The sequence below is a fragment of the Anabrus simplex genome, chromosome 2, assembly GCF_040414725.1.
Source record: "Anabrus simplex isolate iqAnaSimp1 chromosome 2, ASM4041472v1, whole genome shotgun sequence".
NCBI lineage: Eukaryota > Metazoa > Arthropoda > Insecta > Orthoptera > Tettigoniidae > Anabrus > Anabrus simplex.
This window is the reverse complement of record NC_090266.1, coordinates 973,014,921-973,040,188: the sequence shown is the minus strand read 5'-3', so window position 1 is coordinate 973,040,188 and position 25,268 is coordinate 973,014,921. Positions and strand designations below refer to the sequence as shown.

The following is a 25,268-nucleotide window of genomic DNA, read 5'->3' as shown; positions in this document are numbered from 1 at the left end:
AGTACAAACACCCAGTTCCCAAGCCAGGTGAAATAACCGTTCAAGGTTAAAATCTCTGACCTGGCTGGGAATCAAACCCACGGCCCTCTGAACTGAAGGCAACTACGCTGATCATTTGGCCAAAGAGCTGGACAGTAGCTATATTTAAGAAGGATGGCAAGAATGTGCATGTGATCATTATCAAGGAATCTTGCTCATATCACAAATTACAAAAACATTAGAAAGGATACTAGAAAGGACAATTAGAAGAAGTGCAATACGACTTTAGAAATGGAAGATCTAAACTGGCCGTATTGGCTATTTAGATGTATTTGCAATGAAAAATCTGTGTCAGATGAGACAGATTCTAGAAAAGCAATGGGAATGTTGAAGAGAAAAAGTGATGACACTCCTCGATTTAGAAAAGGCATATGATAGCATCCCCAAAGGTAAAGTATGGAAAGTCATGAAGCAGAAAGGATTTGGAAAATGAAAGATCAAAAAAATATGTGCAAGCAATGTACAACAGTTGTTGCAGTAATGCCCAAAACCCCTGTGGGTAGGACAGAATAGTTTCAAAATGTAACTGGACTAAAACAGGGAAGTGTACTGTTGCCATTGTTGTTCATAATGGTAATTGAAACTGTGGCAAAGGAAAATATGGGGGCAAGGAGCTGAAGGTGATGTTTGCAGATGACATTGTGATAAGGGGGGCAAACAGAGAGGAAGTAAAAGCTCAACTAGTCATACTGAGTGATTATATTGATAATTATAGAATGAAAATAAGCACAGTTAAAACCAAGACAACGGTGTTAACTAAAGGAGAAAGAGAAGGGAAAGGCACAGTAAAAATTGGGGGACAAGATATTGAAATTATAGAATGTTTCAACCTACTATGCAAGCAAACTGATGCAGGATACGGATTGGATATGGATACAACAGGGAAATGTATTTTACCAGTGTGTGAAGAATTTGATCTGGAAGAAGGAAGTCTAAAGAGGTGGTGTATAAGGTGTATTATTGCCCCACATGCAGCAGAGACCTGGACTATGACAAAATACAGAGGAGTAACATCTGACTGGAAAGGCATGAAAGGACAGGGTGAGAAATGAGAATATTAGGAAGGGGATTGGAATAGAAAAGTGTTCTGACAGAATGGAGGGGGAAAAACTTAGACACTCTTGACATGTTAAGAGGATGGAAGTAGGAAGGATACTGAAATGGATGACTGAAGGACAGAGAACAAGAGGTAGAACCAGGCTAAGGTGGTTGAACTCCATCAAGAGCAGCATATTAAGAAAGAAAATTGACTGAAACACAGTTGAGCAGCAATGATGATTGTATGGAGGAAGACGGAAAGGTGCCATAGACATCCTGACCCAGCTGATGCTGGAAAAGGGAAATTGATTATATTTATTGTGTTATGTTATGAAGTCTTATAAGAATTACATGATTGTTGAAATTAATTGAAAGTAAGTAATTTTATTACAATATTTTAGCTCCTTGATATATGCCTATTCACAATTGAAAAGTGCTATTTCTCTTTTCCTGCAATGCACTTATTTTTCCTTAAAAAAATCTCACTACAACATGTGCTGCTTATCACTGCCAGTTCCTAAGTGACTAAGACTGAGTTTGATTCCTGTCAAGAAGACTGCTGATGATGAGAAATTCAGAGATTGGTATGTCATACATAATTGTGAGTAGAAGCTCCCTTCTGTACAGACACTGGGTGTTCAGAGGCATAACTCTCTCTTCCAGTGCTCTAATCTCCTAAGTATTTTCCGTTTAGTTAATGGGAGCACTGGTCTTGTGCATACTGACTGTGGTGACAAGATGTGATGATAAAGGTAGATTGTCAAAGTAGATGAAAAGGTCACTCAGAATGGCTTTTGCACAAAAATACTTGCACTCATCAGCCAAAGTAATAAATATGATATGATTAATATTTTTTGCAGATCTGAGTGTTCAACATATAGTATTTTGGGTGAATATCATACAAAATAAGACAATCCGCATATCTTAATATTTTTCAGAATTCTGATTCACATTCTTAGAAGATATCAATCTTTCCTATTCAATTTTATTTGGTCAAAGTTTGAAAGGCCTATGAAGGCTCTATTTCCTACCTTTTATGGCCCTTTCTTTATTCAATATCAGAAATATGGTGGATGATAAAATATGAACTAAGGAATTGTGAAAAACGACAATGTCCAGGAAATGGATAAGAAGAAGTACGATTTGAGTAAGGTAAGGTGTTGAAGGGTTGGGTTGAAAATGGGGGTAGCGCCTGTGTGGTAGGCAACCCGCACATCAGGGGTCAACGACCTATTTTTAAACAAATTGACATAGCATCCCCCCTGTATTTAAGACAGCTGGGGTAATGGCTCCGGTACTTCATGTTCTGTAATCTAAAATGTGTCAATATAGGTGACAAAGATTACCTATTGGATAATTGGACATGGTACCAAGGTGTTAATGATTTATGCATGTTATATACTTATTAACAAGATAAAACTACATTCGGTCATTAACAATGCAACATTCGCACGGACGACAATAGTCAACAACAGTTATATATTTTAATGTAGCTGTTAATGAAGGTGGAGCAAACAACCCAAACTGCAGCTAATCTCTCACAAATGCCTAATATTATTTAGAGTTTGTGCTAATTAGCTTGCCCATTTTCCTTCAGTTCCGCCTTAATGTAGTCTGGTTGACAATAATCACCCGCGCGAGTATTCTTGTTACAATGTCTTCAAGACAACTATTTAGCATTATTGCGCTGTTATAGAGGGAACTAAAATACACTTTTATTGCTAAGCTGTGAGGTGATGTGTGTAATGAATAATACGCGATAGGTGTGTTTGTTTCCACTAAGGAGGAGACCCCCACCATCTCCCCATGACAAATGAGCCATGACAATGGAGTGAAGTATTGTATTTAACTTTCCCATTTTATATTCTTTTTGCTTTATCTATATATATTATTTTGGTACATAAAGCTGATTCCATTTAAAATACCAACAATATCATTCTGTAACTTTTAATCCACTTATAATGACAATACATTACCCAATTGAACTGGATGACATATCACCCACGTGAATGCCGCAGTGTTAATGCAACAGTCTATAACCTTGGACACATTAAATTACTTGCTTTTAGACCAATTGAGATGTATTATGAAGAATAAAATTACTACAACTAGACATAACTGATCAAAAAGCAAATGACATTCAAAGGAAATGTTCCTAGCAGGCATAATAAGGCCTGAACGGCTTTCACTGTGTTTACATCTAACTGATAAGGAAAACTGATGAGAAAATTATATAATATTCTCAATAGGCCTACATTTATGTGTATAAACATTATTATCAGAAAAGGGCACAAAATACTTTTAATTCTCATAACTTTTTACATTATATTCTGTCTCTGCTAACAATCTCCCTATTATAATGACATGCAGACTGAATTAAGTTAATGAAGCAAATTTTCAATAACAGCTTATTCTCAAAAGCAATAGGGAATATAGCTGCAACTTCAATCATATCAATGACATGTTACATATTATTTACAATCATTTATATACAGCCTTATACCACTCTCTAGCAGTAGCCATTTGTGCAGAGTTATAGTAAACACAATGTGACTCAATAAGCATGCTCACAAAGGCAATAATAATGAAGCTGGTCCTACCTGATCGGCATTCTACTTTAGGTCTACCAGTAGTCCCAGGAGGACAGCGGCATACAAAAGCCGCACCCTCACGGAGACATTCTGCTCCCTTACCACAGCCTTCTGTTCGGCAGTCAGATGGTGTGCGATCCACAGAACCTGCAGCAACACAAAGTCACTTATTGTAAACACATGACTGGAATTCAATAACTGATCTTAAGAAATAGGTGACAAAGAGAAAAATAATCAATTCTCTATGTATAGCTCTATGTGACTGTTGATGTTGAGGTTATAGTCATGAGACCTCAAAATTTTATATTAAATTTGAACCACAGAGGTGTGGTTTTCAGTTTGCAGATCACACATGCAATGGTCTGGATTTGATAAGAATTCAATGACAAAATCACTAAACTGCCATGCCCCTTTTAAAAAGAGATTATCATATTTGCTTCCTGAAAAGTTCTAAATAATGTTTGTTTAACTGTTGTAGTTCTTAGAGTTTGCTGAAGTGCTGGATTTCTCTTATTATTTTGAAGGAATGCATAACTGAAAAATTATTTTTCTTCTCTTGTTGTCTTTCAAGAAATCACTCTCTGAAAATAGACCACAAGAACCCCATCTTTACAAATTGCAGATGATTGTGTTGTTGTTGTTGTTGTCGTCGTCGTTTTATGTCTGTGGCCAACAGATGAGTTGTTATAGAAAGAACAGAGTGCATGTTTGCAAATTCATTCATATAGATTTCATAACTCTCTTTTCAATCATGGCTATTCTGAATTAATGAATAAAGTGAAACTTTCATCTTGAAAACCTCACACAATTTTGAATCCTTAACCTTTATAAAATCATGAATATCTAAATATTTTGTCCACAAACACTATCCTGAAAATAGTCATCTGCTTTAAATAAATTAACATTCAACCTATGTGCTGCCCAATGCTCAGATAATGCACATTCCATTGGAATGTTTCTTTTCTCTTTTATTTAATATTCATGTACAATATGTTATTATGGTTATCGGTGGAGGATAACTTCAAAATCTTTGAATAGGAGTATGAATATGAGGCTGATAATCTTGTTGCTCTGCCCCTAGAAATAAGAGTCATCACTAACATGATCAGTTTCACATTGAGCTACAAAAAAGACTTTGGTGACTGTCCTGGAAAGAAACAGATAACCAGAAAATTTCAATGATATGAAAGGGAAACATGTAGGGATGAACAATAAATTGAAATTCCTCCTCTATGGTAGAATCTGTTGAGCATAAATTTTTATACATTTATGCTTACAGAATTGGTATCCCACTTCCAGGTTATTTCGTCCTCTGCTGTCTTGATCGCTGACATTTTGTCCACTACGTTATGTGCATCAATATTATGTCCACAGTTCTTAATCCATGTCAAACTCAGCCACAGTCGTATTTTGTTCACTTGAGTTCATCCTGAACAGGATTGTCTGAACAAATTTTTCCCATCCACTGACAATAGATATACTCATTTCATACAGTCCAAATTCAACCATTTTCTCTCATTCCAACCTGTCCACTTCATTTTATTTTATAATAACAATATAAACAACAATATGAATTGTTAAAGTTTACCTGGAGATCTGAATTAAATAAACAAATGATATACTAGTACACAAAACAAAAAGCAAATCGAAGCAATTGTTGCATGACACAGAGAAAATCATCGAAATAACAACGTATATATGCACTTCCGTTCCTTCAACTCCCAAACAGAACTGAACACTGCACCTGAAGAGGACAATTACAGAAACTGTCCATTCCTTTTCCCAGTAATTTCCAAGCCCATTTTGAAAACATAATTATTGTACCCTTCTGTAAATATGGTATTCAAACTTTTAACAGTATTTATTTGAATAATGCATGTGTAGGTAAAAATGTAATTGGAGCCTGGTAGGTTTTGACCCTTTATCCCTGGAGAGGGAACATCACGGTCTTTTTGACCGGGTTCAGAGATAATTTTTTATAGTTCTTGATGTAGTGGGCCACTGGTTTCCATACCCTCAGTACCTTACATTGGACTCGTCCACTATCAGTGTGTGTAAACAGTTCACCTTTCCCGCTCCTCGGTTTCAGACAGTGCATTGTTTGATGGACCCGGTCTAAACGTCCTGGCGCACCCTCTGATGTGTGCATGTTTATGAGTTAAGTTTTATTTCTTTTTCATTCAGTTAATGTAGTAAGAAAGTGTCAGTAGTGCTTTATTTTTGCGTAAAGAGTGCCTTCTTATATACTGATTCCAGAGACATAGTGGATAGAAATAGGGAACGTGAAATCCTAAGACTTTTAGAAAGTGTTGAGAAGGAAATAGCAAGAGAAGAGGAGAGAGCTCAAAATCAAGGAACGGTTAGTTGCCAATTGTTTATCGATGAACCTGCTGTTGAAGCAATTGATGAACTTGCATCGGATGAAGACATGGAAGACGAACTAGAAATACAAGAAGAACATTCCAGTTCAGAGGAATCTGCTGATGAAGAGAAGCAAGCTGAGTGCCAAGGACCTCAGTACATTGGAAAAGACAACATAACAATATGGGCTGTCCATTGTCTTCCATGGAATAGAAATACAAGAACGCCTGCATGAAATATAGTGAGACGCTTACCTGGGGTGACGTGTCATAAACCAAACTCACCAATAGAAGCATGGAAAAAAAAATTAGTTACAGATGAGGTGTTGGATGACATTGTAAGATTTACTAACCAATGTATTTCAAAAGTATGACCTGGACATTCGAAGCAAAGTGATGCCCAAGACACAAGTAGGAGTGAGATAGAGGCATTTATTGGCCTTCTCTATTTGACAGGGGTTTACAATGTATGCCATCTGAACTTATTGGATTTATGGGGAACTGATGGGTTTGGGAATGAGTTCTTCAGAACCACCATGAACTTAGAACTATTGAAATTTCTAAAAAAAAACATAAGATTTGATGATGCCACAACACGCAAGCAGTGAAGATTATTAGAAAAGCTTGCCCCCATTTGAGACATTTTTCAAAAGGCTGTCAAGAAATGCAAACTAGCTTCTCTGTGAAATGCTAGAGGCATTGAGGGGACGGTGTGCCTTTAGGCAATTTATAAAGAACTAGCTGGCCAAATACGGCATCAAAGTGTATTCTTTAGCATGCGAAAAAAAAATTTACATGGTTAATATGGAGGTGTACGCAGGAAAAGAACTTGAGGGACGTTTCAGGGTTGATAATTCTGGACTTGCAGATGTAAAGAGGATGGCAGCACCCGTCAGTGGCACAAGGCAGTCAATTACTACTGATAACTGGTATACTTCCATTCCCCTTGCGGAAACCCTGTTGAAAGACCATAATCTAACATTAGTAGGAACTCTGAGAAAAAACAAAAGAGATTCTTTCTGCACTTATCGGAAAAGAAAGCCTGTAAATTCCAGCATCTTTGCCTTCAGAGGAAACCTAACCATGGTGGCCTATACTCCAATGAAAAACAAAGTCGTGATTCTAATTTCCATCATGCATGACAGTGATGATATTGACCCAGAATCTGGAGATGCTTCTAAGCCATATTTCATGATGTTCTATAATTCAACTAAATGTGGTGTTGATGTAGTTGATCAGTATAAAGAGTGTTACTAAGTTTCACGCAAAAGCAACCGTTGGCCAATGACATTTGTTTTTTACTATCTTGAACATTACTGGTGTTAATTCATATACTATTTACAAGCATGCGAAAGGTAATTTGGACATTCAAAGGCATAATTATTTGAAAGAACTAAGCCAACAGTTATGAGTAAGATATTTACAAGAACACAATGCTATTCAAACTCCTACAGGGCTAAAAAGAAACATTTGCCAAATGTTAGGATTGCCTGAAGAAGAGCTTTCTGCAACTCCACAAGTACTAGAAGGACCTGGAAGATGCGCCTACTGCAACTGGAGAAGAAAAGAAAACCAAGACTACGTGCCATGTATGCCAGCAACATATCTGCAAAGAACACTCGGCAGTGACATGTGTTCAGTGCGGCACGGAAAATCAAGAATCTAATGATGACGCAGAATGACTGTAAGTTATTTAACATCCAACCATTATATTGTTAAAGCTCCTTTGAATATTATTTATAAGTTGGTTCAAATTTATTTACTTGTTTTGTAACATTAAACATAGATTTTGCTTAAGTTGTGTTACATTTTTGTGACCCGATCTAAAACACTGTGTGCACCTCTTCACGATAGTATTTTTACGTGCCCTCTCCAGGGTTAATAAATTACATTTCCAAATATTCACAATACCGGTATTATTTAAAACCATTATTTTACTTAATACTATACTAATAATTTCTTCTTTTTTTCTTCTTTTTTTTCATTGTTACATTACCAGTTTCTCTCTTATAGTTTGCTGCTGTTTGGGTCATCAGTCCATAGACTTGTCTGATGCAGCCCTTCATGCCCCCACATCCCTAACATATGCTAAACTTTTCATTTCTATATAACTAATACTACTCTAATTTATTTACCGAGCTCGATAGGTGCAGTCGCTTAAGTGCGGCCAGTATCCAGTAATCTGGAGATATTGGGTTCGAGCCCCATTGTTGGCAGCCCTGAAGATGGTTTTCCGTGGTTTCCCATTTTCACACCAGGCAAATGCCAGGGCTGTACCTTTATTAAGGCCATGGCCGCTTCCTTCCAATTCCTAGGCCTTTCCTATCCCATTGCCGCCATAAGACCTATCTGTGTCGGTGCGACATAAAGCAAATAGCATAAGAAATCTAATTTATTTGTCATATTTATGCCTTGGTCCACCTCTACTGTTCTTACCGCCTACACTTCGCCAAGAACTAACTGGACCATGCAGTTAGAGTTGCTTTGAACAAAGTCTTGCACGAATCTGAGAAAATGTAAGTACCGGCTTTAGAACTCCTCCCACAGCACAGCGGCAAGTGGACATTTAAATCCACTGTGCTGAGGGGTTAAACACTTAGTGATCTTTAAGAAGCAGTTGACACAGATGAGAGTCAGTCTTCCAATTAATGAAATATTGTAATTTGAATCTACTGATTTTAATTAATTAATTAATTAATTAATTTATTTATTTATTTAGGATCAGCAATACTATCTGAGTTTTACACTTGGAAATGCTACTATTCAAGTGGATATTAATAAGTAAAGTATATATTCTTGAAAATGTAATTAAAAACGTTGAGATGTGCTCATTAATAAGAGTGTTAATCATCGACCTTACTTAATCAGTGTCTGTGCTTATTACACAAACTTCTACAGTTACCAATGTATTTTAACCATGGCATCACTAATAAAAAGTCATCTTCAGACTGACATTTCATGTAAATAATTCATAAATAAACAAGAAATTACAAGAATATGATCATGAGTAACAAGAAATGATAATCACAAGATGATTTTAGACAACTGAAGACTGAACAACATGGAATAAGAACTTAATTATTTAAATGATACAAACATAAAGAAACTCACATTCTCTATTAGGATTTCCAATGGGGTAATTTGATGGACAATAACATTTGGCTTTTCCACTACTGTCAATACGACAAAGTGCATTAATGCCACAACGTTTCTCCTGACACAAATCCTTTAAACCACCAGTACATAAACAACCCACATGAGGATCACCAGTACATCCAGGTAAACATGTACATTCAAACCCATTTGGAATGTCGCGACATTTGGCATTTTCACCACATGGATTACGCAGACATTGGTCACCTCCTCCTGCAATGAAGGGAGAGGAGAAAATTACAAGATACAAAATTTATTAGAATCATTTCCACTTAGGCAATTACATCCAACAGTGTTTAAACAACATCACACTTATAAGGAGTATGGCAACAATTCAAAGATTAAAATTGTCTCCATCAAACCTCAACTGTAGAATCTCTCATAGCTATCCAACAAGTGAAAACATGTTCCAACCTTCAATAATTCGCAGACTGAATAAATACTTTCCCACTGAGGTGACTGCATAAATCAATGTCCTAACTGATGCCCCTTCAAATTCTTCTTTAGTCTATAGAAATGGAAATCACAGAAGTCACGGGATGACAAATGAAAATTGTAAGGAGTAATTTTCCAAAGCAAATAAGCAAGCAAGCAATTTTGTAGCTTAAGGCAACTGCTGTTTTCGTGATCACAGCCACAAGACCTCCAATTTTACATGGAATCCAAACCTTAAGGACATGAATATTCATTTCAAAAATCCCACAGGCATTGGCTGAGATTCTAACTGAAGTCACCTTACTGAGAAGCCCTGGCTATGCCACTTGGCTATCATGCTCCTAAGGAGTAATTCGAGCGTCTCATCCTAATCGCTGCAGCATTGCGACCATGACATTCACGGCATGAGTGCTAGCAATCTCATGATGAATAACAATTTCCCCAGACAAGTTCTCACAATACTTAACCTTAATAGATGTTCGAAGAACATGCAGCAACTTGTAGCCACACTTATCACTGATGTTATCACTTGGTGACAGCATGTCCTGTAGCAGGAGACTTTGCTGATAAGAAACTCTGTCAGTATTGCCACTACCTGAAGCAGAACAAACATTTTTTGTTCTAGGAGTCCAGAATCCTGTCATTCTGAGCTCATCTGCTTTGTTCATAGATCAAATCATAGATATTGATCTCATTAGCAGGTACATTGTCAAACAGGAGCTGCTGCTGGTATTCCTCTATATAGAGCCGATTTAGGTGTTGCAACAATTACAAGTTTATATGCATGGCCTTCTGCTCACCAGTAAGGTACCATCTTACGCAAATGCCTATATCTGAATTCTATGCACCATTTGACCACTTGAAACACACGTTGCAACATGCATTCTGCATGCACCACTAGATGTCCTCAAATTTCTGGGTCTTTATCAATCAATCAATCAATCAATCAATCAATCAATCAATCAATCAATCAATCAATCAATCAATCAATCAATCAATCAATACTGATCTGCATTTAGGGCAGGCGCCCAGGTGGCAGATTCCCTGTTTGTTTTTTTTTCCTTGCCTTTTCCTAAATGATTTCAAAGAAATTGGAAATTTATTGAATATATCCCTTGGTAAATTATTCCAATCCCTAACTCCCCTTCCTATAAATGAATATTTGCCCCAGTTTGTCCTCTTGAATTCCAACTTTATCTTCATATTGTGATCTTTCCTACTTTTATAAACGCCACTCAAACTTATTCGTCTACTCATGTCATTCCATGCCATCTCTCCGCTGACAGCTCGGAACATACCACTTAGTCAAGCAGCTCGATTTCTTTCTCTCAATTCTTCCCAGCCCGAACTTTGCAACATTTTTGTAACGCTACTCTTTTGTTGGAAATCACCCAGAATGAATCAAGCTGCTTTTCTTTGGATTTTTTCTAGTTCTTGAATCAGGTAATCCTGGTGAGGGTCCCATACACTGGAACCATACTCTAGTTGCAGTCTTACCGGAGACTTATATGCCCTCTCCTTTACATCCTTACTACAACCCCTAAACACCCTCATAACCATGTGCAGAGATCTGTACCCTTTATTTACAATCCCATTTATGTGATTACCCCAATGAAGATCTTTCCTAGATACTTACAATGATCCCCAAAAGGAACTTTCACCCCATCAATGCAGTAATTAAAACTGAGAGGACTTTTCCTATTTGTGAAACTCACAACCTGACTTTTAATCCCGTTTATCAACATACCATTGCCTGCTGTCCATCTCACAACATTTTTGAGGTCACGTTGCAGTTGCTCAATGGAACTAAATCACAGTCCTCTGTGGTCTCCTGGGTGTATTTATATGCAACCTTAGTTATCACACACATCAAGGACATTGAATGACTTGTATACTAGCACATTTGGTCTACATTTTATATGAAAGAACCTCATATATAATTAAATGAACCTTGGGCGGAGCTAGTAAAGAAAAGGAAAATGGAGAAGAGTGACATACCTAGAGAAGGACATAAGATTGTTAGAAGGGGCAGGATAAAGCAAAACATATTTTAACACTACTTCATGATCAGACAGAGAGGAACCTCCTCCATATGGATCCATAAGGAAAACTTCCTCCCAGGCTGGTGATGCAAGGCTGAAATATATATATATTCTTGCAGTACACCATTCTAGGAAGTGTGTTTCTTTCACAAATCCTTGTTTAAATCTGTTGTTCTTCCCCATTCTCTTTCTTTTCTTTTCCTCAGCTTGATTATTTTCCTATGTTTTGTCATTGAGAACAGAAGTAAAGAAACTGAAAGAGTCTACTGGTTTCATTTCAGAGTGCTTTTATCTCATTAATGCTAGAGTGAGAGCAATGACTTTATAAAAAACATATCAGCAAGCCTACTATTCTATGGTTCACATAAAAATTTTGGTAATAAAATATTTATTTTTGTATTTGTTAGCATTTTGATTTTTTGAGATGAATTTTGAGAGCAGCCTTGGTCCAGTTTATAATGCCAACTTATGTCTTTAAGGACTCTGAATTACCACATCCTATCACTATCTTCAAATGTTACAAAGACAGCGTGACACAAAATAACTACCAGTACATGGTACTTTAAGTGACACATATATGTATGTGTGTAAAGAAGTATAACATATACAGAGTGTATCAGAACTATACTGAAAAGAATATCAGGGTTGCTCCTTGTGTTATGTTAAGAATGATCATGCAATCGGATTGGCAGAGAAAATTTTTCTTTTCGAGAAAATGAGGTTACTTTGTTTCTTCTGGGTACGCAACTGAAATTGACGAACTTGCCGTATTTGCTTTGCCAGAGAGCCAGCCGCCTGCCTGTTGCTGTGCATCAGAGGAGGCAAGGGAAGGGACGGGATGTGGGAAGTGTGAAACAGAGGTAATGCTCGGTGCGAAGGCACTAGTTTGTCATTCGTTTTGCATAGTTGCTTCCCAGCCCCAGTAGGCAGTATATAGTTTGTTCTGCAAAAATTGACTACTACATGAACACCGTAGAAAGAAAAGATGAACTTGTACCAAGAATACAGGCAGCTTTCCAGGTCGTTCACAATACATGACACATCCTGAACAGAGTCCAAACGTCACCACTACACCATATTGGGGGCATATTGGAACATCTACTGTAATCAAACCATTTGGCATACGGTTTCTTTCGTTCAGTATTTCATTCCATTTAAAATGTTGCGAGTGAAGGAATACACAATTGCAGGGAGGCAGTGTTGCATCTTCGAGTATATTAAATAATAAAGAACGTTACTGCGACCAACAGACGAGAGGAGAAATGATCTGGTGCATTCCTCGACTGACAAGTGTGTCTTAGTTACCACGTTTTCTTGTATTGTGTGTGCAGTTATGGCTATTAAATAAACAAACTGTGGATACTGCCTGTAAGAAAGAAGGACAATTCTGTGTGAATCAAACGAGGAAACTTGTGCATACACGTGCAGTATTATCTTCTGTTTCCATCATACACCCACCTTCCCCTCCCTCCCCTTCTCTTCCCTGAAGCACGGCAGTGACTTGTGCTGTGGCATAGCAAATATGGGGAGTTCATAAATTTGAATCACGCATCCGGAAGTAACCATGTAATCTCATTTTCTCAAAAATAATTTTCTCTGCCTATCCAACTGCACCATTTTTCTTAATATAACACAAAGAGCATCCCTGACTTTTTTGTTGGGATAGGTTCGATACACCCTGTACATAGATTATAACACAAACCAGATTAGAGAATGCTTTAATGCTATTTGTGAGAGCCCAAAGCAAATAATATTCACAAAAAAGAGGGAAAGTAGAAGAAGAAATATACAAAATAAAACTGTCAAGAAGGCTAATATTGTTTCATTGTAGAAATTCTTTCTGTCATGAATATGGTTATTGGTAATTTTGTTGTTGTTGTTGTTGTTGCTGTTGTTGTTGTTGTTAATTTCATCTCTCCAATAGAAAGACCAAAGAACAAAGGAAACAAATCCAAAGGGATACTAATATTTCAAATGCTAAGTTACCAATATATTGGTTCCCATCTCATGCTGAGGTTCTTCATTTGCACGTAAAAATACTTTATAGAAGCCATACCGTAATTTTTAACTTATCAGGGATGTGATATGTTTAAAATGACAAGAAATATTGGATTTTTATTAATCTAAATACAAAGTATTTTCTAAAATCTGTAAACTAAAACATGTTGCTCTGAACTTACAAGTACAAAAGTTCACATTTTAAGAAATTTGATGTTGGATTTCTCTATCAGAACTCATAATGTAGCATGAAGAATGGGTCATTGTTCTGCTATGTTTGTTTACATCACAGATGAACTTCAGCTACAGATGACATACATTTACAATAAGCTCTATATTTACTTCCAGAAGCTGAAGGCAAAGCTCAAATGGTAGGCTTACAATATAATTCCCAAGAGATGGTAAAACATTCCAGATATCAACTCAGCCCTCGAGAATGAACAGGAAAAATTAAGTTCTTGCATACCGTCTATAGGCGGATGTAGCACTGGTGGACCGACCATCTCAGCTGTCTATAGACAGGCTCAATGGGTTAAACTACAAACAATTTATGGACATGATAGCTTTTGACATTTTTATCATTTTCGTCTGCAGGAAAACTTTACATTTTGGAAAACATTCCTCCATGTCCTCAGAAAAGAAACTCTATAATCAGAACACTCATCCTCGCCTGACGATATGGAGTAAAGTTTTATGAAACATCAAGTTTCCGTGTGGTTTACCTCTTCCACATGGCAAGAGATCAAAGGATATCATACTTATTAATCTGCACCATGAAAGCATGAATCTAAATATACAGGAAATTTGCCTGACAACTTTCTATCTCACAAGAAGAAAAAGATAGCATACAATAAATTATAGATGTTATAGTGTCATTGAAATGATTGTGATGTTGATGACGATTATTGCCATTCAACTTGTATATTCTGTTTTATGACAAATGATATATCTGAAAATTCACTTACCTTGTTTGCATTCAACATTAGAGTTTCCAAAGTACCCAGGAGGGCATGAGCATATTGCCTGTCTGTTGATAACATGACACTGAGCATTAGCTCCACATGCACTTGATTTCTGACAGGGATTCCTGCAAACCTTATCTATCTCACATTTCTTGTTGTATTCACAATCTTCATCACGCATACATTCATAAGGAGTGCAAGCTTGACTGGGCTCGCCCTGGTAACCATCTGGACAGAGGCAGATGGCACGATGTTCTGATACACGGCACAGAGCATTAGTACCACATGGGGATGTGCTCTCTGTACAAGGATCACGACACTGTCCATTTATACAGGCTTTATTGCTGGGACAATCATTCTGAGAGCGACACCCAGGCATACAAATTGACTGATCACATATTTGACCCTGTAGACATAAGAATATACAAGTGAGTAGTAACAGTAGTAGTAAGTTAGTAGAGATAAAAACTTTTCATCCAACAAGTTCAAATAAGTAAAATAATTCCCCATTAAAATTCACAGACACAAATATCTCAGGAGAGGATAGCAAGAGAATGTAGATACTGCAAAACATGGCAAACATTTTGTGGTAACTGTACAAATATACCGTATAATCTCGAGTACCACCCGCACTGTTTTTCGAAAATATCGCTTCCAAAATTGGGTGCGGGTCTTATTTAAAATTTTGGGAAATTTATCATTCTGAATGCGCATAAATCGGGCATCACCGCTGGCGCAGCTTGGCAGCAATGCTCTCTCCGCTCTCAGTATACGCTACTTCCGCGCTTGGTGTCAGTCTCATGCACGTTCTCAGAGTATCAACATGAATTCCACAAAGCATTTGCGATCTCTTACTGTGAGTGAGAAACTGAAAGTAGTTTGGGAAGCCCAAATTATTGGAAATCGTGCCGCCGGTAGGAAATATGATATTGACGAGTCGTGTACTCGCAATTGGAGAAAGAATAAAAATGTGCTATTAACATGTAGTGGTGATCATAGAGCTTTTCGTGAACTGAGTGTTCAGTTTCCAGAAAATGAAAAAAAACTTTATAAATATGTGACAGAAAGGCAGGAATTGGGATATGGTGTGTCAACCGAAATGTGTCAGCTAAAGGCATTAGAGATCGCAAAGGAACTTTCAACAGAAGAGTTTAAGGCAAGCCGACGATGGGTTTGTAATTTTTATAAAAGAAATGGGTTGAGCGTACGAAGACGTACCTCAATTTCACAGAGTCTTCCTGGTGCCTACGATGAGAAGTTATTGTCGTTTCAGCGTCACATAGTTCGGTTGCGGAAGGAAAATGCATATTTGCTTTCCCAAACTGGCAATGCAGATCAGACGCCAGTCTACTTTGAAATGCCAGTGGACAGGACTGTGAATGTTAAGGGTGCAAAAAGTGTTACCATAAGAATAGGTGGTAATGAAAAACAACGGTGTACGGTAATGTTGTGTATTCTCACCGACGGAACCAAGTTGCCGCCGTACATTGTTCTCAAGCAAAAGACACTTCCTAAAAATCTACCCGCTGGTGTTATTGTCAGATCTCAGAATTCCGGCTGGATGGACAGTTCACTTGAAGAAGACTGGGTAAAGTGTGTCTGGCAACGTCGCCCTGGTGCATTATTGGGACAAAAGAGCTTGCTTCTTCTCGACAGTTACCATGGCCACACAACAGACACTATGAAGAAACATATCAAGGATGGGAAAACCGACCTAGCAGTCATTCCGGGCGGGATGATGTCTATGCTACAGCCACTGGATGTCTGAGTGAACCGTCCATTTAAAGCAGTCTTGAAACAGCTCTATACAGAATGGATGGCGGCTGATAATCACACATTGATGCCAACTGGTTGCATTCAGCTCCTGGAAGTTCAGCTGCTGTGTTCGTGGATTTTGACGGCATGGTATCGTATTCCTGGAGACCTCATATGGAAGAGCTTCAGGAAATGTAGCATTTCTAATGCTATGGATGGCAGCGATCACGACGGTGATGGTGATGAAAGTTTCAAAGTTGGTACTGAAGATGAATGAACTCGTTGGATATCGTTCTGGAAATGTTTGTTTACTTTTATTTGTATTTTCAAATCATTTGATGTGTATTAGCAAAGATTGTAAATAATTTTGACTTCCCTTTTTTCTTTTAAATTTTGTTCTTTCAAAATAAGGGTGCGGGTCTTATTTGGTGGCGGGTGGTATTCAAGATTATATGGTAGTTTAGAAGGTATGCAGTCAGGACAAGATAAACAATGGGACAGATGACATGGAAATAGGAGTAAAGTTAAACCAACAAAGGAGACAAGCAACATGGAAAAATAAATATTATTAAACCAATTTCCATTTTGAATATCAATGAATGACTCTCTTTGGGTAAACTAATATTAGGATGACCAGCATTTTACTGACAACATCCTTTACTACTTTTTTTTCTCTTTTGCAAGTTGCTTTACGTCGCACCAGCACAGATAGGTCTTATGGCGATGATGGGACAGGAGGGGTCTAGGAGCAAGAAGGAAGCAGCTGTGGCCTTAACTAAGGTACAACCCCAGCATTTGCCTGATGAAAATGAAAAACCACGGAAGACCATCTTCAGGGCGGCCGACAGTGGGGTTTGAACCCACTATCTCCTGAATACTGGATTCTAGGTGCACTTAAGCGAATACAGCTTTACTACTTTTGTACTAAAATCATATATTTATATTCTTACTAAACCACCTCCTAAGAGCAGCCTTTGTGCAAATCCTAATAATGACCGGGCGAGTTGGCCATGTGGTTAGGGGTGCACAGCTGTGAACTTTCATTCCCATATATTATCTCTAACTGTCTCAAAATAAGAATCAGGGTACAAGTAATTTCCTGCTTATGGATTGCATCATGTGTCTTTAATCTTGACTCATAGATATAAGACATTTCAATCAAGTTCCAAGCAAGGTAGTTGGAAAAATTATTATGCTGATATTAGTTATTTTCATGCAAACCTTGATTTAGAAACTGACTATAAATCATTTCAACATTCTTTATTTATATTCCATACATGGTGTTTAAAGGCACTGTGAAAAGGGGAAATATGGTCAATGATAAGAAATAAGATTGATGAAAACCATGTAGTTTTCTATCACAGAGAAACTGTCAGTAAAAGGTTTTCAGTTATTAGTCATTATTCTAGCTTGAACAATGGATGAAGTATACTTACACAAAGCCTACCAGTCTCAGAAATTCGTGGTTGTAAGTAGTCAACTTTTATGATATTATCCCCCTTCTCCGACCTAGCATTGTGTTTATCCCATTATTTGTTATGTTTGATGTTCCTATCTTTCTATATGACTTACTTTAGTTTTTGTATACCTTAAGAGTGTACCTGGTCAGAATGAATGATTACATTTAGAAAGAAAGTCATTCAGAGTTCAAAGTGTCAGTTATAATACAAAATTAAGGAACTGGTGGTCTGCAGTTAATAGACTTACCGGTGAACAGGTATTTGGCCCACTGCATTTAGGTCGACACTTGCCCAAAGAACAGACCTCCCCACAAGAGCAGCCATTATTACCAGAGCAACTCTTTGTGCAATAACCAGCTTCATCACATTCACAATCTGGTGCACCTGTATCACATTTCATAGATGGCTTGGAACAAGTAACAAGGGGATTGCCGAGGTAGTTTGGTGGGCAACTACACTGAACACCATGGTTCACTACACGGCAAGTAGCACAAATACCACAAACTGAGTCACTTTCACATGGATCTGAAAACATAATAAGCAAGGGAAAATGCATTAATATAGTCCTATGTAAGCTAAATTACATAGACAACAACTACTTTCTAAAACTTAACAGAGCAAAAGTCAATAATACATATACAAATAACATAAAATAAACATAACATAAACCATCAAGGTAAAATATTCTAATTCCTAGTAGCAGAATGTACCCAACAATTTGTCTTCAGCCAGGAAGGAGAGGAACTGTGTCACTTGTGCTACAGGTTACAGACTGACCCCAAGCCAATGCAGTCATTCATTCTTTATATGTAATATGTATTAGGAAGGGGGGAGGCTATCAATTATTAAGGGTGCTAATATCCAACAAATATACCTGTATCATATGGTTTGATCTCACTGAGACAGTTTAGCATAAATACAATAATGAAGTACTATTCCCTGAAAGCCCCAAGCCAGCTTTTAATAATTCTTTTACAAACATGTCGTCAGTACATTCTAGGTAAAGTGAATTGCAATCATTTGAGACAAACATCTATCATGTACAGAAGAAGTATGATACTACGATTTTAGAAGTCCATTATCAATTTATTTTCAAATAACTATAGGAGAGATCCGTAAGTTATTTTTCCTACATACTGGTACCTATTTTGATATTTATATTTATTACAAATTCTGAGATCCTCCTCATTCTTTTAAAATACTGAATGGTTACAGGTTTCAGAAAATAGTTCAATCAGCCTCATACAGTGTAGGTAACATAATTTACGTTAAAAAGGCATGTAGCCTAAATGTAATTTGTGAGGTTAGACATGGGTAAAGAGCCTAGAAACATAGCGCAATCAATCTCGGTGGTTCCCAAATTAGGAGGGAGGCGGAGCGTGAAAGATTTACAAGGGGTAGCAAAGAAGTGATTCAGAAGGAAAAAGAAACATACGACCTAATAAACAGAGAAATTAATATCCGTAATTAATTTAGCTCCATGTTAATTTGCTAGCTCTCTAGGGGTAGCATATCTGCCTCTCACCCAGAGGCCCCGGGTTCAATTCCCAGCCAAGTCATAGATTTTTACCAACCTGAAGGTTGGTTCGAGTTCCACTCAGCCTACACAATTACAATTGAGGAGCTATCTGACACGTGCATATTCAAGTTTGCTTCTAACAAGATAACTGAATAAAATGTTTAAAGTTCTTGAGAATTTCTAATAAAAAATCCTTATTGCTTATATTCACCATTTGTAATTTTATGAATATGGCTGTTATTTGAATTTGGTATAACACCAAAATTGTTTATTAATTACACCTCTGCAAAAGCTCATCATTTAAACTATAGTTCTGCACAAAATCACTCTTATTGTGAGAAAATGTGATCACAAAACACTTTTTAATATTGCAAAACGTCAGTTTGCAACATACCATCTGTAACAATTATTCAAATCAGTTTGCAATTACAAAGCATCATCATCATCATCATCATCATCATACCCAGTAACTATTTTATATATATTCAGGTCATCAGCATTTTTTAAATATTTTAACACTTTTGGTAAGTCATTTGTAAATAATAGAAAGAACACCACACCAAGGTTTGAGCTCTGAGGGACTCCAGAAATAACTTTATACTGGAATGAAGTATTTTTTGTCATCATCATCATCATCATCATCATCATCATCATCAATGTCCCACTCCAGTCGGCCGGGTGTGGTTAACAAGCCTCCTCCACTCCTTTGTGTCATTCCACCTTTCCTGATCCATCACTTCTGCCACATCCAATCAAGCTTCTCTAATGTCCTTCCAAATCTGATCCATCCACCTTCTTCTCAGTCTGCCAACTGGTCTCTTTCCCTTAACTTCTCTTTCTAATTCCATTCTTGCTACCCATTCCTTTCCCATTCTTTTTACATGTCCCAACCAACTCAGAATTCCATTCTTGCTACCCATTCCTTTCCCATTCTTTTTACATGTCCCAACCAACTCAGTCTTGATTTCTGTATCTTCTGTACTAACTGTTCTATATTTAGCTCTTCTCTGATTTTAATATTTTGAATTCTATCTCTTCTTGTCTTTTTAACCAATGTTCTTAAAAATTTCATTTCTACTGCTTGGATCTTACTATCTTGTCTCTTATTAGTTACCAGCGTTTCTAGTCCATATCTTACAATTGGTATGAAATACTGTTTATATAATGCTAATTTCGTTCTCTTAGGTACTTTGTCATCCCATAAAAGCTCTCTGACTTGATGGTAAAATGTTGTACCTTTACTTAGTCTGTTATTAATTTCAGGGTTGATTTCATTACTTCCATTAATAAGTTAAAAATGATTTTATTTCACTCAATAGATAGGGGGTAATTCATTTCAAACTCAGAAGACAAACCAATAGTTTACTCCAAAGAACACCACGATCAAACTTATTAAAAGCTTTTGCAAAGTCAGTGGTGGTGGTGGTGGTGGTGGTGGTGGTGGTGGTGGTGGTGGTGGTGGTGTGGTAATATCATTTTAAGATTTTATTTATATTTTAAAATTTTACCCAGCCACCTCGTTGCATACTACCAGACTAAACATCAAGTACCACTGATGGTATGCATACCACCAGTTGAAAAGTGCTGATTTATGCTAGCATTTAGCAGAATAGAATCCACAGAACAGTACATTGTTAATTAAATTCTAGTATATATTAGTTCTAACAGAAGTCAAGCTATAACACAGAAATGATGAACACTATAAGCAATTTTGTATTGTATTCTGTATGCTACATTGCCTTGTGGTTGCTAATACTTTAGCTGTAACAGCTTAAAGAGAATTACATGGGGGTTTCTTCCAGCAAAATCCTAAAATTTCTGAATTTGACCGCAGTCACAATTACCGATTACGAGGGTTGTACTGTATTTTCATCATTTGTCCTTGTCTCTTGTTTCTATTGCTCCCTCTTCCCATACCAACCTGTCATTGCGTTCATCCTAATATTTTGTTCAATCTTTTTACATACGAATTTTTCCAAGCAGACATTTTACAAAGGCTCTATAAAATGTACTTGCTTCATCATACAGTGAAACACTAATGAGTCTTATTTAAAACTTTAAAACTTGACTGTGTATGGAAGCTATTAAAAGAAAATCTCACTCCTGTTTAAAAATTATAAAACATCTTTTCCTCCCAGATAATAATTATAATCAGTTTGCACATTGGATGATTAAGGTTTCATCTCACAGTCTTACACTGCTGACTTCTTGGTATGCTAGAATATTCGATCAATTATCAGTACATAAATCATTACTTACTTCTGCATTGGTTGTTGATGCAAGCTTCATTATCTTGACATACTGTGTCACTGCGGCAGCCTACATCACACAAGCGATTCTCGCATATTTGTCTTGGACCACATGTAGAATCACTGTTGCAGACTGTCTTGCATAATCCTTTATCACAGCGTTCATCTGATAGACAGTTCTGGTCACTGGAAAGAAATTCATAAAAATTGTTCAATTGATATCAAGGTCAATTTAACTAGTTAATTAATTGCACTCAAAACAGAGGAGGTGTGCTGCAGATTGGAATTGTGAACTTCAGCCATGTTATTAATTTCATACAGATACATAACATTTAAGGAATTTTTAGAAAATATATGTTTTTGAAAATTTCTCTCTCTTCATTTCTGGCCAAATTACTCTGAAGAATTAAAGTAAATATTGAACATATTATGAGATATTGTGAAGGTACAGCTCCTTGGATGAATGGTGATCACCATGGCCTTTGGCTTCAATTTCTGGCTGTTTTTAAAGTAGTTAAAAATAACGAAAGATTGTAAAAGTAGGAATATTAGACAGTACCATATGGTTGATAACTCAAGCACAGGAGAATTTAAAAAAAAAAGTAATTATGATCGGCAGAGAAAGGTAAATAAAAATGTACACAGCCTATGGGATGGGATAAAAATAATCGTTCAGGAGTCTGAAAACAAGTATGTATATTTAAAGGTTCTAAAGAATGCATTACAACAGAGAAATAAAGAGATTAAGAAGGAGTGCAGGTTGGAAAGAAAAAGAGTTTGCAATGGTTGTGGAAGTAAGAAGAAATTAAAATCTTTCCAGGAAATTGAATTTGCCAAAGAAGTCAGCTAAGGTTAACATGATGGCAAACATACTTGTCAGTCGTACAAATTTTAGTGAAAAATGGAAGGGTATGTATACGTACTTTAAGGCAGAAACAGGTTCCAGAAAGGACATTCCAAGAACCACTCATGAACAAGAGGAGCGTATTTATGAGGATTTACAGAAGGCATAAATATTAAGTGAGCAGTGTGTAAGGATAGCTGGATATAAGGATAATGTCCTGGTAGAGGTGGTGACTAATACGAGTTTAAATACTGAAATTTACCTATGATAACAAATATATTTTTTAAAGGATACAAAATACAAAAGATCAAAACTAGAAAATACAATGGGTTGGGATATAATACTGTATCTGAAGTACTTATGTGATTACTGTTTGCATAAAGGAGCTTATCAAATGAATGGGAAGTTTCTATTGTAACCCCAGCAGAAAAGGGTGATAAACATGAAGTGAATAATTACAGACCAGTCAGTAAGCTCCGAGAATGCATTCTTCTCTAATTACATTAGACATGTTTGCATAATTACTAACTGGTTTGATGAAAAGCAGATCGGGTTTCAGAAAGGTTACTCCGCTGAGGCTCAACATGTAGGATTCTTGTAAGGTATAGCAGATATTTTATATTCAAGAAGTCAAATGGACTGTATCGCTATTGACTTATCCAAGGCTTTTGATAGGGTAGATCATGGGAGATTACAAATGAAAATGAGGGCTACTGGACTAAACAAAAGAATGAGTGAATGGGTGGGTGGCTAAATTTCTAGAAAACAAAACTCAGAGAATTAGAGTAGATGAAGAATTATCTAATCCTGTAATGGATTAAGAGTGGTATTTCTGTAACACAGTATTACTGGACCCTTATGTTTTCTGATAATATATAAATAATGTGAGTAAAGAACTAGTATCACAGATAAGGCTTTTTTCAGATGATGCTATAAAGTACAGAGTATTAATTAAGTACAGGATTGTGACTGACTGCAAAAAGGATCTCAACAATGTTGTGACATGGAAAGCAGACAATGGTACGATGGTAAACAGGGCAAAACGTCGGGTTGTTAATTTCACCAAAAGGAAAAGTCCTCTCAGTTTTAATTGCTGTGTTGATGGGGTGAAAGCAACTCATAGGAATCACTGTAAGTACCTAGGTGTTAACAGAAAAAAGATCTTCATTGGGGTATTCACATTAAATATTATATAACACATTTAATGCAGAACAAAATTCTGTACCATGACTAATCAAGGGTTAACATGGATAATAATAATAATAATAATAATAATAATAATAATAATAATAATAATAATAATAATAATAATATACCTGAAGCAATGTAAAATATCCATAAAACGTTTGTTACAATCAACTGAAATTTAGAAAAATCTCAGCCTTCATTGATAACCATTCAAACACACTGACCACTAAATTTGCATTCACTAAGATATCTGAAAAATTTGATTGGGTAAGAAATTAAGATTTAAAGTGAACCAAACAATAACTCTCAAAGCATGGCAAAATGTTACAAAAAATCTTGTAAGTATATACAGTTTATTGAACAAGCACCCCAATTTTTCAATATTTCTGTGTTTATTTTTAAGAATCTTCCTATATTGGATACTATTCAAAATGTTTACATACGAGGATAAATGAGAACTTACGTTTTACAGGTTGTATGGCACATGCCGAAATAACATGACTGGGATGCAGGGCAATCATCCTGTGTTTCACATTCAGAGGTTGGCTGACGACAGCTTATAGTGGCATCTCCCACCAAAGGCTCAGGGCAAGTACATAGTTTCTGATGATCAACCATGGAGCACTGAGCATTTGTTCCACATGTAGTTGGAGACTCGCACAGATCTACAGAGAGAAGATTGAGTATACAGTTTCCACATTGCCAGATTGTTTGAATTTATGCTACCCATACAGAAAATTTTGAGATATATTGAAAAATTTAAACTACAGTTACAATGTATACACCTTAATATGGGGGAGGAAAATCCTTTATTTGGTTTGAAAAGTAAATATTCAGGTTGCAGGAACTGCCCAGATATCCCTTTACCATTTACTTTTGAATTTCATTCATATGAATATTTGCAATCTGAAAAATTATTTATCTTGATATTTTATTTTAAAATAAATATATGTGCCATGTTGAGTGCATTATTATAAAGGTCATTTAGTGAGTTTTTGGGACACACTGTAGTCACACGCAAGAGCATCCCGCTTCATACATCCAGTTACACCATAATGATATGTTTCAAGAAATTCATCAAGAACAATGATCCCAGTGGAAATATGGAGATTTTAAAAGGATTGGTTCATAGAAATCAACACGGTAAATCCTGCATTATAACTGACTCTGTAAGTCTGCTGATTGTTTCCTGTTTCCTCACGCATACGTGCTTCCCACTGGGTACACATCGTAGCATTGTATCAATACCACATGGGTCTCTCATAGATCGGACGTGTTGCCTGGTGTTCTCCCTTTTTACAGGGAGCTCCAGCCCTGTATCTGGGTAAGCACTCTTTGCTTTTCAGTTTAATGATTTAACTTAATTTAATAATTCTTATAAAAAGTTTTTTTTTACTAGAATTTCATGAATGGAGCAATGTCACACTACTTGCATCCTCATTTTGATAGCAGCAGACCAATTTCATAACCCCTTTTGCAACTGAAATATGATATTTCCATTTGGCTTGACCTTTGTAAAATTCTGTGTCAATTTAAGATGTATATCCATGTAGCAAAATGTTTTCATTTGCAAACGTGATACATTTTGCCTTTCAAACTTTCAATAAGTCAAGCTATCTTTTAAACTAGTAATTT

General features: G+C 36.6%; 1 protein-coding gene across 1 annotated transcript in view; it reads right to left on the bottom strand.

Annotated features, from left to right (window-relative positions):
• dpy (dumpy) overlaps positions 1–25,268 on the bottom strand; it is a 562,668-nt gene that overhangs the window by 356,633 nt on the left and 180,767 nt on the right. The window contains 6 exon segments of the mRNA XM_068226068.1: positions 3,678–3,815; positions 9,140–9,391; positions 14,622–15,024; positions 18,081–18,358; positions 21,612–21,787; positions 24,097–24,298. Coding sequence (XP_068082169.1) covers positions 3,678–3,815; positions 9,140–9,391; positions 14,622–15,024; positions 18,081–18,358; positions 21,612–21,787; positions 24,097–24,298 — 1,449 coding nt within the window.